This window comes from Antechinus flavipes, chromosome 2 (genome assembly GCF_016432865.1).
Source record: "Antechinus flavipes isolate AdamAnt ecotype Samford, QLD, Australia chromosome 2, AdamAnt_v2, whole genome shotgun sequence".
Classification (NCBI taxonomy): Eukaryota; Metazoa; Chordata; class Mammalia; order Dasyuromorphia; family Dasyuridae; genus Antechinus; species Antechinus flavipes.
Genome location: NC_067399.1, coordinates 575959513 through 575982443, shown reverse-complemented (window position 1 = coordinate 575982443; position 22931 = coordinate 575959513). Strand labels below are relative to the sequence as shown.

The 22931-nt window shown below is 34.6% G+C and overlaps 1 protein-coding gene across 1 annotated transcript in view; it reads left to right on the top strand.

The window, feature by feature from the left end:
* Positions 1 to 22931, top strand: part of ADAMTSL3 (ADAMTS like 3) — a 553515-nt gene that overhangs the window by 408961 nt on the left and 121623 nt on the right. Inside the window, exon 16 of the mRNA XM_051981175.1 lies at positions 20178 to 20467. Within this exon, the coding sequence (XP_051837135.1) occupies positions 20178 to 20467 (290 nt within the window). The remainder of the gene's footprint in view (positions 1 to 20177; positions 20468 to 22931) is intronic.

The window sequence follows — 22931 nt, the reverse complement described above, 5'->3', positions numbered from 1 at the left end:
AAGTGGTCCTTTCTCTGTCTTTAGGGTACTATATTTTCCTTATTTCTAGTCTTCCCAAATTAAACATGATTGCCTTTTGAGGGACTTTCAAAAGAGATTTTTGTTTTTAAGATCAGACTAAGATTAAGGAGAGAGATTACGTATAATATGAGAAAGAATTTTCTAACAACATATATTATTTTTCAACTATGGAACTTTCTAACAATATATATTACTATTCATCTCATGTAACATGATGTCTCATCACACTGAGAGATCTGTTGCATAGAAAGTGCTGAAGTGTTATTCCTGATATATGAGAAGTTGTAATAGATTACCTCTAAAATTCCTTCTCACTCTTAGGATTCCATATTTGGATTCTCAAAATATATTAAAAGATCTAGGATCTTATTGATTTGAGAATTCTCCCCAACAATGCAGAATGAAGCTCATTTCCCGATGCTTGCCCCTCCTGTGGAATTCTTGTCAACTCCTTTGGTTGACCACAGGAATTCCCCCAGTATGCTGGAGGCATATTTGATTTCTTTTGACATCAAGAGCATCTGGTAAACTACCTGTCACCTTTCACCCTTTCCATGTGACAAACCCATCTTCTCTTTCTGTCATAAAATTTTTTCTTTTTTATTTCTTTAATTATAGCTTTTTATTTTCAAAATACATACAAAGATAGTTTTCAACGTTCACCTTTGCAAAACCTTGTGTTCCAAATTTTTCTCCCTCTCTTCCCCTACTCTCTTCCCTCAGACAGCATATAATCCAATATAACTTAAATATGTGCAACATATTTCCACATATTTCATGTTACACAAGAAAAATCATATCAAAAAGGAAAAAAATGAGCGAGGAAAAAAAGCAAGCAAACAACAACAAAAAAGGTGAAAACACTAGTCTGTAATGCACATTCAGTCCCCATAGCTCTCTTTCTAGCTGCAGATGGCTTTCTCCACTGCATCTATTCCAATAAAATCTACTGGAATTTACCTCAATAATCTCATTGTTGAAAAGAGCCAAGTCCACCGCAGTTGATCATTACATAATCTTGTTGCTGTGTACAGTGTTCTCTTAGTTCTACTTCCTTCACTTAGCATCAATTCCTATAAGTTTCTCCAGGTTTTTCTGAAACCATCCTGCTGATAATTCCTTTTAATATTCCATTATATTCAAATACCATAACTTGTTCAGCCATTCCCCATCTGTCACAAAATTTATTGATGAAACCTAATACTACTATTCTTTGAAGTTCCTCATTAGCTATATTTTGCAACCCACTCATACCTCCCACATTTTTCCTTTTATATTATTTTCTCGAAGTATATTTGACATGTGGATTTTGAAGGAAGGGTGTTTTCTGGGTGTTGTTTACTCTTAAAGCGCCCTTTCACTGAAGCATGCAATTTTTTTCCTATTCAATATCCTTGGTTTAGACATAAAAGCATTAGTTGTTGTAATTTCATTTGTCTCACTCTTTGTGACCACATTTGGGGCTTTCTTGGCAAAGATACTGGATTGATTTTCTCCAGCTCATTTTACAGATAAGAAAACTGAGTCATTCATACTAACCTTTTATGCTGCTCTCCCTTGTCTCAATTAAAAAAACAAAACTATAGTCTACTTTAACATTCTTAAGGCAAGAAAATTAATATTGTCCCATCCAAGGAAAGTCCAAATTACTCAGTAAGTTCACAATAAGTCAAATCTTTGTGGAACTCAAAATAATTCCTTAATATTCCTTACATTTGTATAAAATTGTAATTTAATAGATATATTTTGTTTCTATATCACCAACATTTATCAATATATTCCTCCCACTGACAGAAGTCTCTTTTGTAATAAAGAATAAAAAGAGAAAAAAGTTCTTACAAAGCATGCAATAGTCCACAGTTTTAGTCTCCTAATTGCAAAACAAACAAACAAACAAAAAACAGGGCAAGGTACTTTGTCATATCTCTTCTTTGGGTCAAAGTTCAGTCATAAAATTTTTACATTTGGTTTCAACTTTTTATTCTGCTTTACATTTATGATTCTATAATCCTTGAAGACATGAATGATTTCACTTTATTTTATCTGTATTGTCACTCCCTCACACAGTAACTGGCACATAATAAGCATTTGATTAATGGATTGCCTTGATTGACAGTTCTTGTGTATATCATTTTCCTGATTCTGCTTACTTTACTTTGTGTCTGCATCTTCTCATACTTCTCTATTTTATTATATTTATCATTCTTATAGCAATAATATTCCATTTCATTCATATACCACACTTCATTTATACATTTCACAGTTGATGACATGTTTTGTTTCCAATTCTTTGCCACTACAGAGAAGAAGTATTTCAACTTTGAAAAGAACTTTCAAACACATGTCTCATTTAATTCTATGAATTCCAGCAAGTCTATAATCTGAGGACTAATTGTAATCTAAATACTAATTTTAGTTGAGAAGTGTGGTATTTGTACCTGTGGCTTTATTAGCAGACAGAGATCCTTTAATGAAAATTTGCTCAACCTAAGTAGAAGGTTGACTAGATCAAGAGATTTAACGATATGTCTAGGGCCACTTAACTAACATTTTAAAAGTGCATTCTCTGGGTAAGCCTCATTTATTATATGCCTATGTAAAAGTAGAATCCAAGTCTTCCTGATTTCAAGATTTATTTTCTATCTATTGCCATGATGCTTCTCTTTTCATTTTATGGAGAAGGAAGTCTTTAAGGATTAAGTGATTTGTTCACTCTCTCATGGCTAGTAAATGATGGTAGTGGGAATGAATGAAACATTTATTAAATCCTTAATGTGTACAAAGTACTGTGCTTTTGTGGGATGCAAAGGTAGGTCTTCTGACCTCCAAGTCCAGGGATCTTTCTCCTATACCAGGTTGACTCCATAAATATTTCTATGACTCTTTAGGAGCACCAAATCACTTTTATAGACATCATTTCTTTTACTGTTGTGCAATTAAAAAGATCCCTGAACTGCATCCGGACCTAGATTCTAGACCTAACCCTACTCTATCCTAGTTGTGTGACGATAAGGCAAGTCATTCTCTCCTCCCTGACCTCAATCTTTGCATCTAAAAAATTAAATAATTGAGTTGGAAGACCTCAAGTTCTCAGGTTCTTTTTCCACTCTGAAGAGTATCTAAGTAATAAAATTCAGCTCTGATTGAGTTTTCGAAAGTCTTCATACTGCTTTACCTCTTGAGATTTTTCTTGCCTTTTTTTTTCTTCTCCTCTTATGCAAGCAGAACCTCCAAACTCTTTGGCTCTTTAAAGATTCAACATCATCACAATAAAGTCATGTGATATAGTGGGGAAAGCACTGGATAGGGCCAGTCTGGGCTGATTTAATAAGTCTTCTATAATTATCTTTGTGGCTTTGATCAAGCCACTTAACTTTTCTAAGCCTCAGTTCCTTCATCAGTGAAATAAAGAAGTTGGATTAGATGAACTCTGAGACCTTCTCATCTTTCAAATCTCATGACACTGCTAGTCATAAGAAGGAAAAAGCTATACTTCTCCATCGGAAGCAGCCAAATGACAGGTGGATAGAGTGCTGGACTTGCCATCAGAAGCCTGAAATTGACTAGCTTTATTATTATTATTATTATTTATTATAGCTTTTTATTTACAAGATATATACATGGGTAATTTTTCAGCACTGACAATTGCAAAACCTTTTGTTCCAATTTTTCCCCTCCTTCCCCCCTCCCTCTCCCCAGATGGCAGGTTGACTAATACATGTTTAATATGTTAAAGTAAGTTAAATACAATATATGTATATATTTGACTAGCTTTTTGACTCTGGACAAATCAGTTTGCATGTCTGTCTCATTTCCCCATCTCTCCAAAGGGAGTAATAATATCACCAAACTCATAAGGTTGTTATAAGATTCAAATGAGCTAATATATGTAAAATACTCTGTAAACTTTGAAGTTATATACATATATATGTTATCATTGTTGTTTTGGTTGGTTAATCATGTTCAATTCTTTGCAAACTCATTTGGGGTTTTCCTGGCAAAGCTACTAGAATGATTTGTCATTTTCTTCTCCAGCTTATTTTATAGGTGAGACAACTGAGGCAAATAGGGTTAAATAACTTTTGCCTAGGGTCACAGAGTTAATAAGTGTCTGAAGCCAGATTTGAACTGAGGTCCTCCTGAACCCTGCTGAGTCAGGGATCTCTTTATTCACTCTATTCCCCGCACCACCTCTCTGTACCAATATATTCTCACACATATTATGTATATATATATATATATATATATATATGCACATATATCTATTTGTTTATTTATAAATATATTTTATATCATCTTTTTTCTTTATTATCATCATCTTTGAGTAAGAAGATGGGACCTCAGAGGATGATCAATCATATATAGTAGGAAACTTCCTCTCCCACAAATGTAGACTCTTTCCCATCCTGGCATATATTTGATTTTCCTTTTGTTATTCATGTTGCCTAACAGTCTCTGGCCCACTTCTGGTTAGTGTGGGGTTTACAGTTTCCTTGGTAGGCTGCCACAACATTTGACTTTATTCATTTCCTAGTTTTCCAAACAAAACCACAACATATCTCAGCTTCTAGTTCATCCTTTTATTACAACTGTCTTCTGTGGCTCTGAGTTGCGTGTTAGTTGATAATGAATAAGGGAATAAGTGTAGCTGTGTTTCAAAACCCCTAAACACAGGCATGCCAAACCAGTTTGTGGAAGATAAATAGTTCAGCCTCTGTGGTCTACCGTGGCTGGGGTTCTGAATTTACATAGAGAGTGAATGTTCAAAAGACATTTTTTTATTAGGAAAATAAAAAATTACAGCTTGTCAAGCTAAGCCAAGAAAAATGTAGGTTTGGCCTTTTGAGTTTTCAGTTGTGGAATGTGATGACAGTTGATACGCATCATCATTTTAAAAGTTCCTCCCTGGAGCCGTCTGAGTTTCTCTGGGATTCTCAAGACTTCAGCAAGGTTTTACATCACCACTGCCATCTTCCCCTTTCTCTTTACCTTTTCCTTTTCATCAAAGGGCCAAAGAAATTAAATGAATTTAGAATGCTTGGTATGTTTTCTCCAGCTGACACTTAAGCCTTTTCCATTTATGGACATTTAATTTGTTAAAAAACCAAGTTGAAGTATAATATTTCAGGGATTTGTAACCAGGATGTTTCTGACCAGTTTTCCCAAGAACTGTATTACAATGAAAACTTATATTCAGTCTTGCATTTTATAGTTTACAAAGGTCTTTCTTCCTGAAACTGTTATGAGATAGGCAGTGGAAAAGTAATTTTTTTTACAGAAGAAGAAACTGAGTTTCCGAGAGGTTAAATAAATTACCCATGAATACACAACTCATAAAAGTCAGAGCCAGAGTTCAAACCAGTCTCCTGACCCTAACTATAACACTGCTCTGATTCTAATACTCACTGTTACTAACTCTTGGACTGTTCTTCCTTATTCCATTTAATATATCCATTTCTGATTTTACTACAGTTCTGTGCTGGTTTCTATTGGTAAAATGCAAAGCTGGTGGTCTTTTCAGAACCCACATGAGAGCCTGGCCCTAGTGGGCTTCTTTTAGTGCCAAAGTTGAGGAAGCCAGAGACCCCTTTGGGGCCCTCAAAAATCTATCTCCCTTCACACAGCCCACCATGAGAGTTAGTTTCTTCATAGGATTCCCTAGGTAACTTTCTGACCCTCTGTTCCATCTTGGTCCATATTCATTTATGACGCATGTTCATCCTAACTTCCTGCTGCATATCTCAGTTCTCTACTTTGGCATCCTCATCCTCTGATCTGATCCTTTGGCTTCCTGAGAATGGGCTGACTTAGATTCTGCTTTGCAAAGACCAGTATTTAAACTTCTATTCCTCATCTCTCTCAATGAGTTTTCCACAGTTTTTAGTCCTCAGCCTGTACAAATGTAATAGCCTCATAGCTGCTGACACTCGCAATTACCTAATCACCATAGCTTCTTCATTATATAGCATCAGTTAACCTCTTGGGTCCCAGCATCTCTTCACTGTTAATCTCTCCTTATTTTTTTAAAAAAATGTTATTGATATATTTTATACAGCTTTTATTATTGAATATACTTATAATAAATAATTTTAAAAAGAAAAAAATGTTCAGCAAAGCTAGTCAGCAGAGATCTGCTGACTCTAACATTGTGTACAATATTCCCACTCATAGTCATGTAAAGAAGAGAGGAAGGTATTTTCTCATCTTTTCTCTGGAGCCAAAGATGGTCATCTTAGGTTTTGCTGTAGTTGTTTGTTTATTTTCATTTATATTGTTGTCATTTTGCACTTTGATTTCTTGATTCTCATTAATTCAGTATTCCTCAGTTCATCTAAGTCTTTCTACACTGCTCCATTATTTTCAACATTTCTTTTACCATGTTCCATTACATGTACCAAAATTAGTTTAACCATTCCCCAATGAATGGGCATCTATATTGCTTCCAGTCCTTTGCTACCATAAAATATAATGCTATGTATATTTTGGTATGTGGAGGATCTTTTTGTCTTTGACCTTCTGGCATCTGTGGGTCAAACTTGATTCTTTCTTTTATGATAGAATTGTTTTGCAATGCTATCTCATATATACATCTTTCTTCATAATCATTCACGGTTGAAGAAAAGCAAATATTAAGGATCTTCTTCCAAATGTATGGAGCATTCCACTAGACAAATAGGAGTTATAAAATTTAGATTTTCTTTTGCTTAAGGAGCACAGAGCCTAATAGAGTGATGAGATGTGATTACAGATATTCCTGAGTATGACTTGATGTAACTTACATTAAAGAGGTACAAAAGTTTATGTGTGACTGGAGGACTATGGTTATTATTAAAGAAGAAAATCTTAATGGCTTTTGAAGGATGTCATGGATCTGAGATGAATAGAAATTCAACTAAGCATTCCAGTAGGGAGCAACCTGAACTTGATAAGACGGAAAAATAGCTCAGAAACCAGAAATCCAATGGATTCTAAAATACCATTCAAAACCAAAAATCCAATGGATACTAAAACACTATTTAATAATTACAACCAATTGTTCCTTATACTTCTGAAGAATATATCCATTAGCTATGTGAGCTTGCATTCCAAGTTTTTTTAATTTTTAATTACAGATTTAGAGAGATAATAATGAGATAAGAAATCTTTCCAGTAAACAGAATGATTAGATTAAAAGTGACAAGTTGGGAAAGTGGAAGGCATGCTAGAGACACCATAAGAAAACCAGTGTGAGTGGAGTTTATAAAAGAATAAAGTGCTCTCAAATTTGGATTATTATAATTAGGAAATAAAATTTTTAGAAGCCTTCATTAGTTCAGAGCAGATTATAATGCCTTGATTTTTTTCAACCTAACTCATGACTCTTTCCTTTTTCTTCTCTTTCTTTTTCCATTATACTGGGATGTAAAGCCTTCCTAATTCCTATTTTCCTGGGTATGGCTAGAACTCCTCACTAAATTCCTTTCCCAACTTATTTTTAAATTTTATAGCCATCACCAAAATATCTTTGTCTTTCTCCGATGCCAGTTCTCATGAACAGGAAAGGAAAGAGGAAATGTATGATGAGGTGGTAAGATCACTGAATTGAGAATAATGAGACTAAGGTGAGAGGTGGTAAGGGCCTGAGCTAGAGGGATACGAGTGGAAGTGGTAATGGAAAGGAAGACTTTTTATGGATTCTGCCCATAAAAAAGAATAATATAATTTTCTTGGGAGACTGCCACATATACAAACTATATTCTCCTATCATAAAAGTGAAATACTTGGGGAGAGACTGTCTTGAGCCCTCATGGTTTCTATACTGTTTTGTTTGCTACCATGAGTTCAATTTAGCATCACTAGAAGGCCAATCCTGCATTTGTGTATCCATCCCTAATTTCTTGAACTCTCATCCCCTATTATACCTCTAGGACATCTCTACTTACATGTCCTGCAGGTGTCTTAATCTCCACACATCTGAAACAGAAGTCATCTTTCTTCCCAAATCTCCAAAATTCACCATTTTAGTTAATGGGTTCTTCTGGTCAATCAGTTCTGTAACCTTTTACTTTATCTTCTTCCCTCAATCTCCATGTCCAATCAGTTGCTAAATCTTATAGCTCCAATCTGTACATCTCTTGCATTTGTTCTCTTCTCTATGCTGATGTAGTCTCTATTGGGGTTAAACTCACTATAACTTACTGGGATTACAATGGAACCTTCAAATTGACCTCTAGTTGCTTTCCTTTTTGACCTATCCTTTTCTCAGGTGACAAATTAATATTCCTAATACCCAAATCTGACTCTGTTACTTCTATTCAGACATCTTGAATGGTTCTTTTCTTACCCCAAAAAAGGATAAAATACAAAACTTGGCTTCACGTAAAAGTCTTCTACCTACCTTTCCAAGTATTAATTCATAGTTTTATATTTCATGCAAACTCTATTCCAGCTAAAGAAGCAAAATAGTTGCTCCCAATATATGATATTCCATCTCCCATCTGCATGCTCTTGAATAAATTTTTGGAATGCACTGCCTCCTCTCTTCTAGCTTATAATTGAATTCCTCCAAAGCACAACTGAGGTATGATCTTGCTACAGTATAACCTTTCCTGATTCCTCAGTTACTATTACTTTTTATTTTAAAATTATATTGTTTTACTTACTTATGTACTTGCTGTATCTTCTTCCTACCCACTTTATCCCTCTTGTAGCATATAAGCTTCAAGAGAGCAAGGATTATTGGATTTTTGACTTTGTATCCCCAAAGTCTAGCATAGTATTGAATTCATAATATCCATGAATATCCATGGATAAGGAAATATTTATCAGGTTGAATTGGGAACTCTTGGCAGATAATTAATTGACTGTGTTACTAAGTAGATATTTTTAATTATATTTAACAAACATTTATTAAAAACCTTCTATGTGGAGAGCATTGTGCTAGGCACTGGGAGGGATAGAAAATCTAGATAAAACTGTCTTTTCATAGCATTTAGAGATCAGTGAAAAAAATAAAACATAAAATATGAAAAATATTAAATATATTATTTTATAAGTATATTAGAAGACTTATCATGGAGAGAGCCAGCCACATCCAGAAAGAGGACTATGGAAACTGAATGTGGAATACAACATAGCATTTTCACCTTTTTGTTGTTGTTTGCTTTTTTCTTTCTCATTAGTTTCTTTTTGATGTGATTTTTCTTGTGCATCATGATAAATGTGGAAATATATTTAGAAGATTTGCACATGTTTAACCTGTATTGGATTACTTGATGTCTAGGAAAGGGGATGGGGGAAAGAAGGAAGAAAACTTTGGAACACAAAGTTTTGCAAGGATAAATGTTGAAAACTATTTTTGTACATATTTGAAAGTAAAAAGCTATTTAAAAAAAAAGAAAGTGTATTAGAATGGCATAGAGGGTAAAAAATTATGTGCAGTCCAAAGAGAGAATGAGTTATTGGCAGGAGATATAAAGATAAAGTTTACAGAAGTATTTGAGTTTTATGTAGGAAATCAGTCTATGAAAAGAGATAGACTATGTAATCTAGGCACAGGATGCTGTAGAAGCAAAAAGACAAAGATATGATATCACAGATTATGTTTGGGAAAAGGAATAGTTTGACTTAATCAAAAGAATAATTAGATGAAATTGGAAAGATAGAGTAGCATGTAGCATTTTAAATGCAAGAATAAGAATCAGTAAGATCTGTATTGTATCTCTAAAACTTACTATCAATATGATTATAAACAGATGAATTAACCTCTTTGCGACTCAGTTTCCTTATCTGTTAAATGAGGAGGCTAAATTAGATCACTTCTAAGTTTTCTTTCATCTCCAAATCTGTGAGTCCATGATGCTGTAAAATTGTGAAGGGCCTTGAACCTAAGTAAAACATTTTAAATTTATTCATAAGGCAGGAAAAAAGTGTTGAAGACATGAACAGAAAAGCAACATTACCAGATTGGTAAAGATTAGTCTGGCATTGGTATGGAGGCTGGGTTGGAGTGGGGAAAGAGAAGAAATGAGAATATCTATTAAGTTATTAAAAATTGACCATGGGAACAGACAAGAGGTAAACACAAGAAATGTTTCAGGAGTGGAATTGATAAGATTTCAGAACTGGATAAAAGAGGTGAAGATGAGGGAATTGTCCGACATAATCTTAAATTTTGAATTTAGGGTGAATGAGGTTACCCAGAGAAAAAGAAAAGAAAAAATTGAGAACAGAAACTTGGGCAGTATTTGGAAAGAGGATATACAAGGCCAGCAATGGAGACAAAGAAGCATTTATAAGAAATAAGAAAATAATTCAGAGTGAAATGTCACCAAAGTCAAGGGAGGAGTTAACTAGTAGGAAGGAACATCAAATGGTTTCTAAAGTGTCAAAAAAGATGAGGGCCAGAAACAGAGCCCATTATATTTGAAGATGAGGATGATTTTGGAGGCTCATCTAGCCATAAATTAACTGTGTCCCTGATGATTTGCAAGAGTTAATTGACCTCCAGGTGAGTACCCTGCTATCTCTAATTTTTAAGATCAGTCTTAAGTTCCCCTATCTCTTCTTAACATCCTAGGTCAGTGATTCGTTAGAACTCAAGAAAGATTTTCTTTAGAGAAGAAACTCAATAAATTGAGACTGGAAAGTGCATTTAATTTTAAGAAAAAGAAGCATAGTCATTTCTGGAGTTTTTTTTGTGTTTTCATCCTTGGACTTGAGCTCTGTTTCAGGGTCAATTTTCCATTCCTGTAAAGCCATTTGGGACTTTGGAATTGATCAGAGGACTGAAAGATCCAACTATTCTGTGGATTCTAATGCTTTAAGGAAATAATAAAATATCTTGTATCGTTGTGTTCTGAATGGTATTCAGTGAGCCAGCAACTGAAGAAACTATGGCAAAAAGTCTTCTTCCCACACCAATATTCTTTTCATTGCTTGCCTCCTATTATTTTGTGCTTCTCTCTTTTTTGGAAGTAGGAAAGGATATAATGAGAAGAGAAAATAAAAACATGCTGAAGTTACATAATCCTAACTCTCCAGATAGATATTGTCCTAGCTTTGTCCCTGGTTGTTAGTATGACTAAATAAATCATATAGTTTCTATAGGTCCTAGTTTCTCCTTAGCTATAAAAAGAAAGAGTTGAGCTAGCATTTTTCAGTAATCTTCTATGTTTTCTTCCCAGATGACCATGTTATACTTTATAAGAGTTTTAATAATTTAATATTAGTAGTAATATTTACATTATATTTTGAATTGAAAGTCACTGAAAGTTGTTGACTATTTTAGAAAGAACACAATGTATATTCCATTTTTTTTCACATATGCATTCACATATTTCTTGAAGAAATATCAATGCTCTGTTGTGGGAAAATAAAAAATGAATAAGATTTAGATTTGTATCTCTACAAGGATACAAGGATAAAGTATGTATACAAATAATGGCATATGATCAGGGTAGGATCCAAGCAACAAGAGTGCCAGAGGAGTTCAAAGGAAAGCAAAGTCAGGTCTGCTGAACGGATCAAGGGATGCTTCATGGAGAAGGAAGCACTTGATTTTTATAACCTTGAAAAATGCATAGAATTTCAGTAAGCATATGCCATTTAGGGGCAGGAAAATGTCTCATTTAATCTTTATCTATTTACCCAATACTTTGGAGAGTGCTGTTCACCTAATAAGCACTTAAAAAGGATTGTATGGGAAGGAAAGAAATGCTGAGAAGGAAGCATTGGAACAAAAGCTAATAGGGAGGGAGACTTATGAGCTGCCTGATTTGATTGTTCTCCAATGCATATAACAGATGATATTGCTTATTATGACAATGTGTGTGTGTGTGTGTGTGTGTGTGTGTGTGTGTCTATACTCCTATTACATTTGTTGATGACAGGGACCGTACCATATCTGCTTTTAATGTTTAAAGGAGAAGGCAATGAATAAATGGTTGTTGAATGTCATAATATTTCTTTACCAATTGCTCTTTTATGAAAATAGCATATAACTGCTAATGGGAATATGTAGGAAAAATGCTTTATAATATAAAAATATTATCTTCTGAGTTCCTCTATTGATTAGGTACATAACACTTCAGTTTTAATATTCTCTGATCTCTACCAGTGCTGTTTTAGCTACATAACAAAAAACTTTCCACATTTATCAGTTGCAAAATGATAATGATAATAATAATTTGTCAGTGAATTTGACCTACATCCACAGACTGAGGAATTAAGAATAATAATACTGTTACAAATCTGAGAGACTAGACAGATAGAATTTTTTTTTCTTATTTAACATTTTATTTTTCCTAATTACTTGTGAAAAATTTTCCCCCTTTTCCCTACCCCTCTTATTATAAAGCAATTTGTCCTAGATTATACATGCGTAGGAATAAAAAACACATTTCCGTGTAAGTCATTTTATGGAAAAAAGAAAATAAAAAGAAATAAGAAAAAGAAAGTAAAGAAAAAGTTGGGCTTTACTAGTTCTTTCTGAGGAGATGAATGGCACCTTTCATTATACGTCCTATGGAATTGTCTTAGAAATTGTTTTGCTCAGAATAGCTAAGTTATTCATAGTAGATTATCACATATATTGCTGTTACTATGTACAATGCCCTTTTGATTTTCCTTATTTTACTTTGCATCAGTTTATGCAAGTCTTTCCATGTTTTTCTGAGAGAGGTTGTAATTCTAGGTTTTGTCTTTTCCAGAATATCATATTACAAATCTTCCAATCCTTTAACATAGAAGCTACTAAATTTTGTGTTATCCTTTCTAACATTCAAGCAAGGCATTCAGTTGTCAAGCCTGTAGAGATATTTATTTGAAAGATTCTAAAGCTCCATGATAGTTGAATTGGGGGGGAGGGAAGGGCTGCTTGCAGTATTTTCTTCTTGATCTAGGAAGTCTGGGATTTGCTATAATATTTCTAGAACTTTTCATTTGAGGATCTCTTTTAGGAAGTGATCAATGGATATTTTTCAATTTCAGTTTTACTCTCTGGTTCTAGAATATCAGAGAAGTTTTCCTTGATAACTTCTTGAAAGTAATGTCTTCACTTTTTTATTATGATTTTCAGATTGTTCAATAATTCTTAAATTATCTCTCTTGGGTCTATTTTCTAGGTCAGTTGTTTTACCAATGAGATAATTTGCATTTTCTTCTGTTTTCTGATTCTTTGATTTTGCTTGATTGTTTCTTGATCGCTCATAAAGTCATTAGATTCCACTTGCTCAATTCTAACTTTTAAGAAATCATTTTCTTCAGTGAGCTTTTGTATCTTTTTGTGTGTGACCCTGTGACCAGTTCTCCTTTTAAGGAGTTTTTCTCTTCAGTGAATTTTTGTATATCTTTTTCCATTTGGCTAGTTCTACTTTTCAAGACATTCTTCTCTTCATTAGATTTTTGTGCCTCTTTTACCATTTGGCCTGTTCTGTCTTTTAAGGTGCTGTTTTCCTCAGTATTTATGTGCCTCCTTCACTAACTGGTGATTCTATTTTCATGATTTTCTTGTATTACTCTCATTTCATTTTCCAATTTTACCTTTATTTTTAAAATCTTTTTTGAGTTCTTCCATGGCTAGAGACCAATTCATATTTTTTCTTTGAGGCTTTGGATGCATTTTGTCTTGTAGACTTCTGAGTGTGTATTTTGATCTTCCCTATCACCATAGTAACTTTCTATGGTCAGAATTTTTTCTGTTCTCAGCTCATTTTTCAGACCATTTCTTGACTTTTAACTCTCTGCTCCAGTGGTGCTTTGCTTTGCAAGTAGAGGGGACATTGTCCCAAGCTTCAGGTTTTTATGCAACTGTTTTTAGAGGTAATTCTTGGGATCTGTAAGTTTTTCGTTCTTTCATGGTTGTATGATCTAGAAATAGAAAAGAATAGTAATATTCTTCTGTACTGTGCACTAGTTTGGAAGAGACCATAAATACTCTTTTCAACCCTGCCTGGCACATAGTAAGTGTTATATAAATGCTAGCTATTACTAATAGTGCTATTATTATAAATGTTATGCAGGAGATTTCTCTTTAAATTGATTTTAAGTTCTGGATGGATTCAATAACTCTGGGGTTTCTTATAGTCCTGAGATTCTGTGATCAGGAACATCCCCTTATACTCTAACATTCTTTGATGCTTTATCTAACTTATCTAACTTAATCAGAGGAAAATTCCTATATTGGGGAAGGGGTGATCTTAGCCTCCTGGGAAAGCTGAAAGCACAAATTTAAGTCATAGCAAGAATAAAAAGTATCTTATTGTTGCTATGTAGTCATCAGGTCAAATCCTATTTCTGAATCATTTTTTTTTCAGCATGTTGAAATAAGAGAGGAGATTCAGAGAAGCAGATGTTCCTACTGACAGTTTACATATAGAAAATCCAGGGGTTGGAGGTAAAGGAGATTTGTACCAGGGCCAGGAAGAATAAATTTAGAGTGTTGAAGGAATTCTGACCACCAAGGATGAGAGGAAAAGGAGAGCACAAAAACTTACCTACTGTAAGATAGGAGCAAAGACTTAAAAGAAAGACAAATTAAAATCAGAGCAAAGTCTTAGGAGTGAAATGGAAGAGTTTTGGATGACTACAAGGAGAAGCATAAGCTCAGAGTGGGAAATTAAACAAGCTTATCAGCACCTAATCTTTTGAGCAGAATTGGCGAAACAGTATGGAATGGATAAAACTTGAAAAGGAATCATGTCTGTTGTTAACAAGAAAGTCATTTTTCATAGCACGTTTTAAGTGGAATGAAGTTACTGAGGGGTTGCTGCATCCGCAGAGAGTCAAGCACGTGTAAATCTATGCTTTGCTAAAGTCATTTTTGTTCCAGTTGGTGCTTCAGGAAGCAGCAGAATGGACCAGACCACAGAGGGTTCAAACTTTGAACCCCAGGAGATCTACAGTGTTGAAAGGGTTGGGGGCCTGAATAAAGGAGCAAGGCATTCAGTTGTCAAGTCTGTAAGGGTGTTCATTTGAAAGTAGACATGAAACTGGAATATCTGAGAGGAAGAGATAGAATATAAAATGTCTATATTCCAAAGTTCAGAACGTCAGTCTAAATAGAATTCGGCAGGTTGTCAGAAGAAGTGCAAGCAAGCAAGTCAGTTGAGATCACTAGCAAAAAGTATCACTGAATCACTGGGAGATTGGGGATCAAGAGCCATGCATGAACCCAGTCAGTCATTGAAGAATTAAAGGGCAGCAAACCCCACTATTGGGAATGTGGGTGGAAAGAAGGAACCTAAACCCATGGGAACTAAGAAACTGCGCAGGAAGCTCAAATGAACTGGGAGATGAGGACACAGGATTAAAATAGGATCAGTTCAAGGTTGCTTCTGACAGTCTATCCATGTAACACAGGGCCTGGACTTCAACCTCCCCTGCCTTAGATAATTCCTTGCGATTCTAAATTATCGATGACTCTCCAGAACCTGGAATTTCCCCCCCACAAGTGCAGACCGAAACTTATGGTGCTAAAGACACCACCATCAAAAGTCTTTTGCATGGCTATGACAGCTATTTATTTAACATTTTTATTCCACCTTCTGCCAAAAAGATTTGAGGCAGCTTGTTAGTTCAAATAGGGCAGCTAGGGGGTGTAGTAGATACAATGCTGGGCTTGAAGTCAAAACTCCTCTTCCTGAATTCAAAACCAGCCATACTAGCAAGTCTAGGGAAGTCACTTAACCCTGTTTACCTCACTTTCCTCATCTATAAAATAAGCTGGAAAAGGAAATGGCAAATCACTCTAATATCTTTGCTAAGGCAACCCCAAATGGGGTCATGAAGAGTCAGGCACGACTGCGAAACTACTGAACCACAGTTGGTTAAAAAATGTTGTTAGTTCAATTAAGGGTAGAAACAGAAGAGGGACCATTTGAAGAACATAGGAGAGGCTACCACATAATAGGGATAATTTGATTATTATAATTAGGCCTTGAATTTTTTTTGATAGGCTAAAAATGGAAACAGATCATATCACAAAATTTTCATTTTCCAACCAAAGAGAGCAAAAAAAATTTGTCTACAGAGACAAACTTTTTCCTGGAACTAAGTTGTATCAGGAATTTAGTTCTGCATAAGACCTTTTCTGAGCGACATTGGGCAATACAGCAAGATAATGTTCTCAAATACAATTTTTAAAAAATTATAGAAATGTCATTTAAAGAGAATTCTTGCCTCATCCCACTATAAAGGCTAGAAATATCAAATTCAATTGTAACTTGGTGACAGTAACCACCAGTTTATACAACTGTCCTTGACAGTCATAGTTGGGACTTATAAATACTAGTTGCAATTTTTTCTCATTTTGCCATTTGGGATTTGAAAGCAGATACCAATGTTAAACAGGAAACCCTAATTGCAGTATATGTCTGCTATAAGTCAAAGAAAACTGCTTATGATTTTTGAGTTTATTAATAAATCTGTGGTGAACTTCAGCCTTTTCTTCCAAACCAACGAATAAAAGGCTTCGGAAGAATGCACCATAAATTATTTTTGGATGCTCCAAAGAATTCATTTGGCTATATACAACAACAGGTCTCATTTCTGGTATGCTGCTATCACACTTGAACCAAACAGGCTATTTTTAAACTGTAAATTATTAGCATAGTAGCTATAAGGATTGTTTTAACTATCAAAATTCAAAGAACTATTTCACAAATTATATAGACTGACAAAAAATTAATCTACTTGTATTCAGAAAAAGTGTAATAATGATGATGCTTTCAGATTTACAAAGGGATTTTTTCCTCTCCCTCAGTATCTAGTAATATTCATTCTTTTATTAAATGTTAAGAAACTCTAGCTAGTAAATACTGAGTTCATAATCATACACTGTGTATTGGAAATAAGAATTTTTGGCCACTCATCAGTTGGAGAATGCCTGAATAAGTTATGGTATATGAATATTATGGAACATTATTGTTCTAAGAAACAATCAGCAGGATGATTTCAGAGAGGTCTGAAGAGACTTACATAAACTGAGTGAAGTGAGTAGAACCAGGAGAACATTCATTGTTGTTTTCTTGAATTTAGTTGTTTCTCATTTTTTCCCCTTTTTGATCTGACTTCCCTTGTATAGCATAATTGTGGAAATATGTATAAAAGAATTTTACTTGTTTAACATGTATTGGATTACTTGCCCTCTGGGGAGGAGGTGGGGACAAGAGAGAGAAAAAATGGAGCACAAGGTTTGCAGAGGTGAATGTTGAAAATTATCTATACATATATTTAGAAAATAAAAACTTTAATAATTTTTTAAAAGGAGATAGGAATTTTAGTGCAAGTGTCTCCATTTCTTTCCCTTATACCGTACTGACTTGAATTTTCTTGTGGATAAAAAATCATTGTTTTGTTTGGGGTTTTCTATATAATGCCTTCTGTCATGCTGTTAAAAACGTCTTCTATACCTCAAATATTTTGAGGGCCAGTATTCTTGGAATTTTCCTAGGCTTTAATCAGTAGAATAATTGAAGAACTGAATCCTACTAAATAAACACATATTTTACATATATACATGTAAAAAGACAAAGTGGAAAAAAAGTATTTCTTAAGCATATGGACTTATAGAGAAAATTTATCATTTTTGTATCTTTTCCAAGGTTATCTCTGGGCCTGGAATATATTCTCTCTTTATCTGTAGCTCTTAGAATTTTTGTTCCTTTCAAAACTCAAATAAAGTGGCACTTCTTACTCATCTTTATTTCTCCAGCTGCTACAGCCTCCTTTTCTCCCCCAAATTACCTTGTATTTACTTTGTATGTCCTTTCCAAAAGTAGTAGCATGGCCACTTTTACACTGCTTCCAGCACTATAACACACTAATTCTCTGTTGTCTCCTTTTACTTTCACAGCAAAAAGGGCTATGGCCATAAAGAAGGCAGGACACTAAGAATCACATAGTTAGATCGGTGTGGGTAGTACATGCTGGTAATCCTTACCCACTATGGAGATCGGTGGATCTCTTGAGCTTGGGAATTCTGAGCTGCATTATGTTCTATAGCTGATTAATTATCTGTACTAAATCTGACACCAATATGATAAGCTCCCAGGAGTAGAAAGTTACCATGTTGCCTAAAAAGGGATAAACTGGCCCAGATCATAGAGCAGGTGGAAACTCCCATGCCAGACAAAGCAATATCAGATCCATGAGCAGACCTTGTATTGCTAAGCTAGTCTTTTACCAAAAAATCACTTCATTTTTCAGATTTCCTATAAATATTTATTTAAATGAGACTATTCTAAATGTGAAAGCTTTGTCCAATGTGAAAGAAGTTGATGTACTACTGGAGAAACAAAACTACATTTATATTGATGTTCTTGCTATAAATGAAACCCGAAGACATAAAGAAGTCACTGCTAAATAGAAGGATGGCTCAAAAAATCTTCTGGGCAAGGCAAACAAAGAAGTTTGTTGCCAAAAGCAACATAAAATATCATTTAACAGGACACTTGATCATCTTATTTGGCAGGGTACATGATGAATAGACTAAAAAAGACCACCATGAAGGTATTTGCAGTTTCTGTGCCAACAACTGTTGTAGAGGGTGAGGAAGCAGAGAAATGCTAGAAAGAACTTGACAAGATTCTCCAAACTGCATCCATAGACATTGCCACTCAGACCTTTTTCCTCAAACACCATATCATTTGTTGAATTAAGGGACCAATAGAACAATAGTCATAATAGTGGTGCTTCTACTAGAAAATTATATAAGAGCAAGTCTCCTTTGAACCAAGCTGACCCGGACTTAGAAGGAGCCTGGAAAGTTCTGGGTCCTCAATTTTGACCCACTGGTAACTATGACTGACAAAGAAAAGTACTGGCATGGAATAGGTTATAGAATTCTGAAGGAGAGTTTAGGCCCAAGTCCAGCTAAGGTGGTGCTCTTAACCTAGTTCATGGACCCCCCCTTTCCTCCCTTCCTGCTTCGTAGTCTATAGGTAGATTTCAAGGAGTCCATAAATTGTCATGGGGAAAGTAATTGCCCCTTTATTTGTACTGTCTTCTAACAGAAATTTAACATTTTCTTCAGTTATGAAATTTTAAAACATACACATTGTTTATACATTAAAGCATCTTTAGTATCAGAAATTGTCTTTTTCTCTAACCAAAGAATCACTACACTGATACCAAGGAAATAAGTGTATATAAATGTTACAAAATAGCTTGATTTTATCTATTTTGTTTATTTAAAAAACTCATTTCCTCTAAGCCTTAACAGCTAGACAAAATAGCAAATAATTTATTCATCCAGAGTATATATCTGTTTTTAAAGGACCAAAAAAAATGTAGGGAACTTATACCTTTTCCTAGTACAAGGGGAAAAGGGGGGGAAATATATCGCATCACTAAAATGTTAATTTTTAGAACATTTTAGTAAAATAATTTTTAAAATCCATTTTTCAAAAAAAACCCCAAAATCTATATATATGTTTTGAAAATAAAAAAAGCTTTATTTTAAAAAATCTTCTTTTTTTGATGAGAACAAGTTAGTCAACAAGCATTAATTAAATGCCTATTATTTGTCAGGTACTGTGTTAAATAAATACTACGGATACAAAGAAAGATTTAAAAAAATAGTCATTACTCTTAAGGATACATATTCTAATGTGGAAGAAACCATGAACTAGGAACATACAGGATATATATGTGTGTGTGTGTGTGTGTGTGTGTGTGTGTATACACACATATATATATATATACAGAGTAAATGAGATAATCTCAGTGAGAGTCCTAGTAATGATTAAAGAAGACTAGGTAAGGCTATTTGTAGAAAAAGCTGAGGTTTGGAGGTGGAGAAAGGAGAAGGAAAGTCCCATATTATTGTCTATTGTTATTAAATCTATGAATAAAGCTTCATAAAGATTTATTTTAAAGGGCTATAAAAAAGAGCTTCAGTAATCAAATGACCATTTTCTCTGATGGAAAATAATCCTTCCAAGCAGCCCTGCTGTGAATGTGATGTCAGTATGGTGGTTAAATATAGCAAGGCATTGGCAAGACAAATTGAGAGGAAATCCATTAAATGATGCTGGATGTGTTTTTCTCCCCATTTTTCCTTATTCTGTATGTTAAAGGTATTTTGGTGCTTTTCCTATATGTCTCCACTAAACTCTCTCCCTCTTCCCCTCCCTCTCCTTCCTTCCCTCCTTCCCTCCCTCCCTCAATTTCTATAGGTTTATTCCTGAACCTTGGTCAGCCTGCAGCACCACCTGTGGTCCAGGTATCCAAGTCCGAGAGGTCAAATGTCGGGTTCTGCTTACATTCACTCAGACAGAAACAGAACTGCCTGAGGAAGAATGTGAAAGCCCTAAACCATCCACCGAACGGCCTTGTCTCCTTGAAGCATGTGATGAAGTCCCTGCTGCACGTGGACTGGATTTCTCGCGGCATGAAAAGCACAGTGAAACTATTTATGATTGGGAGTATGTTGGTTTTACTCCTTGCTCAGCTACATGTTTGGGAGGTATTTGACACTTTTCTTTTTCTATAGTGCTTATTTCTTGGGCAACCAAAGCCAAGTGAAAAATGACTCGGTCAACCCAATTGTGTAAATTAATTTGGTCTGATTTAGTTGTTCTTCATTCTCAAAGAGAATCAAAAATGACATCACTGTGTTAGAGTCTAATTAGTATGTCCCACTTTGGCAGATCATTAGGAGTCCAAAATGCTCTACTACAGCAACAAATAGTTGCTGTGAACATCTGGGATGGATTCTCTAATTTTGCATATCTCACATTTCTTCTGAGCCAAATCAATTCTGTTTGCTCATAGAGCCCAGGATCTTCTCTGATAAGGGCACACCATACTGGGTGGTCCTGTGCCATTGTCTACCTTGTGTAAATTAGACTGGGAGTGAAAGAAAATCTGTTGATGACCTAAGGGATAATTGGTAGAATACGCTGCCTGTTAAATCTCTTACTCACAGGATACCTTCTTATGAACTATCTTACATTAAGAAAGAGATACTTGTTTTCTCTCTAACAATGTGTCAGCAGGGTACTTTGTGTCTAGGCAGGGAAGAAGGAAAGGAAATATCCCTTTGACTCTGCCTATTAGTAACTTTGTGAACTTGGTAAGTGATGCCCCCTCTGCAACAAAATTTCTTCTTTTGTAAAATAAGGGATCTGACTAGGGGCTACCTTGAAAAAAAAATGAGAGAAGCAAAGGTGGTTTTGCAGTCTGAGAAGAATTTCTACAAGAGCCATCATAGAGATTGAAGTGACCCTATAGACTTCCAGTAGTCCAGTGCTTAATTTTATAGATTCCTTTAAGAATCTTATTGGATGCAGCAAAGGCTGTTTCTTTATAATATGTTTTAACCCACTATCACAAAGTCATTCTTCAAAGATTGACTCTCTGTTTTGAATTTTGAGCTGTATGCAAGAGTTTCATAACCTAACTTCTGGAAAGCAGAGGGCTTTCATCTGAAAAAAGTTTGGCAGTTACAGTAAAAGACTATGCTGAGCAAAATGTAATTTTCCACTCTTAACATTCGTGGATCAAAGTCATGTTTCCCATGGAGAAGAAATAATGAATATAAATTAATAATTTTTTTAAAAGTCAACCCCAATGCCTAGCATCTTTGAGATTTTTTAGCCTATAAGCATGTATATCAATCACATATGTACATCTTAGCCAAATTGTTGATGGATAAATTATTTAGGCATTTCAGCATTGACATTCAGAAATTTTTGTAAATCTTCTCTTATATTAGTGTGGTAACCACAAAGTTCACCTTTCTGTTTCCTGATCTTCTCATAATGATTAAGAAACCAGACATAGTCTATTTTTAGCTTCCAGAACAGATAAAGCAAAGCAATCAAATCTTCATCTTGCAGGATACATATGCCTCTCAGTTGAATTTCATCTGCCTATAGCATTTTAAAAAATCTTCCTCCCCACATTCAAAGCCTATTTTTGCCTCTGTATACTAAAATCTCATGCCTTTTGGCAGAAATATCTTTAAAAATGTATGAATAAGGGGTATTACTCTATCAAGGAAGACATTATTCTTTTCACCTGAGCTATTATTTATGTGGCTAGAATGAGAAATAATAGATGGGTAGAACAAAGACACATTAGTGCCTTCAGAAGGAAAGATCCTTATATAGTAGAGTTCTCTAAATGTCAATTGTTATTGATATTAAGAAAATAATTATCAAGGCAGCTAGGTGGTGCAGTGGATAGAGCACCAGTCCTGAAGTCAGAGGATTTGAGTTCAAATCTGATCTCAGACACTTAACACTTCCTAGCTGTGTGACCCCTGGGCAAGTCACTTAACCCCAATTGCCTCAGGAAAAAAAAGAATTATTCAGGGAAATTTATGTTACTAAGTAGATTCCTGATGAGGAATTTATTGTAAAAAATATGGACAAGAATTGCATAGGATGATCATGTAAGGATTGGAAGCAATGTGAGTGAAGAGGCTGTCCTCATCCATGAAATCAGGATTCCATCTAAGTACTAAAATATACTATGATAGTGATTTCTAACTCAATGAAATTTCCCATCCTGATAAAAGGAAAACAAAAGAGATGGACATTGTTGAACGGTTCTAGAAAAGGGAACTGTCACAAAATGAAGGTATTCAGGAGATTTGAAAGGTAAAATTCAAACATTCTGTAATTCACAAGAAGTCTATAAACTATTTAAAAACATCTCTAATGGTACCACTGTTTAGTTCCATTCTGTTCAAATGTATTTAAATTTTTTATAAAGCAAAAACTATATGCCCATTAGGAAATAGGTTCTCAAAAACTGTTCAATATAGGGCAGAGTATAATTACTTTCCATGAAAAGTAATTGATTAATTAGGTAAGCTAACAACTTTGCTTCGTGACTGATGTACATCATTTTCTTGCACATTATTTTCTCATTTTCTTGAGAAAGTGTTGCTTTTAGCTCCTTGTTGATGAATCTGTGTGTAT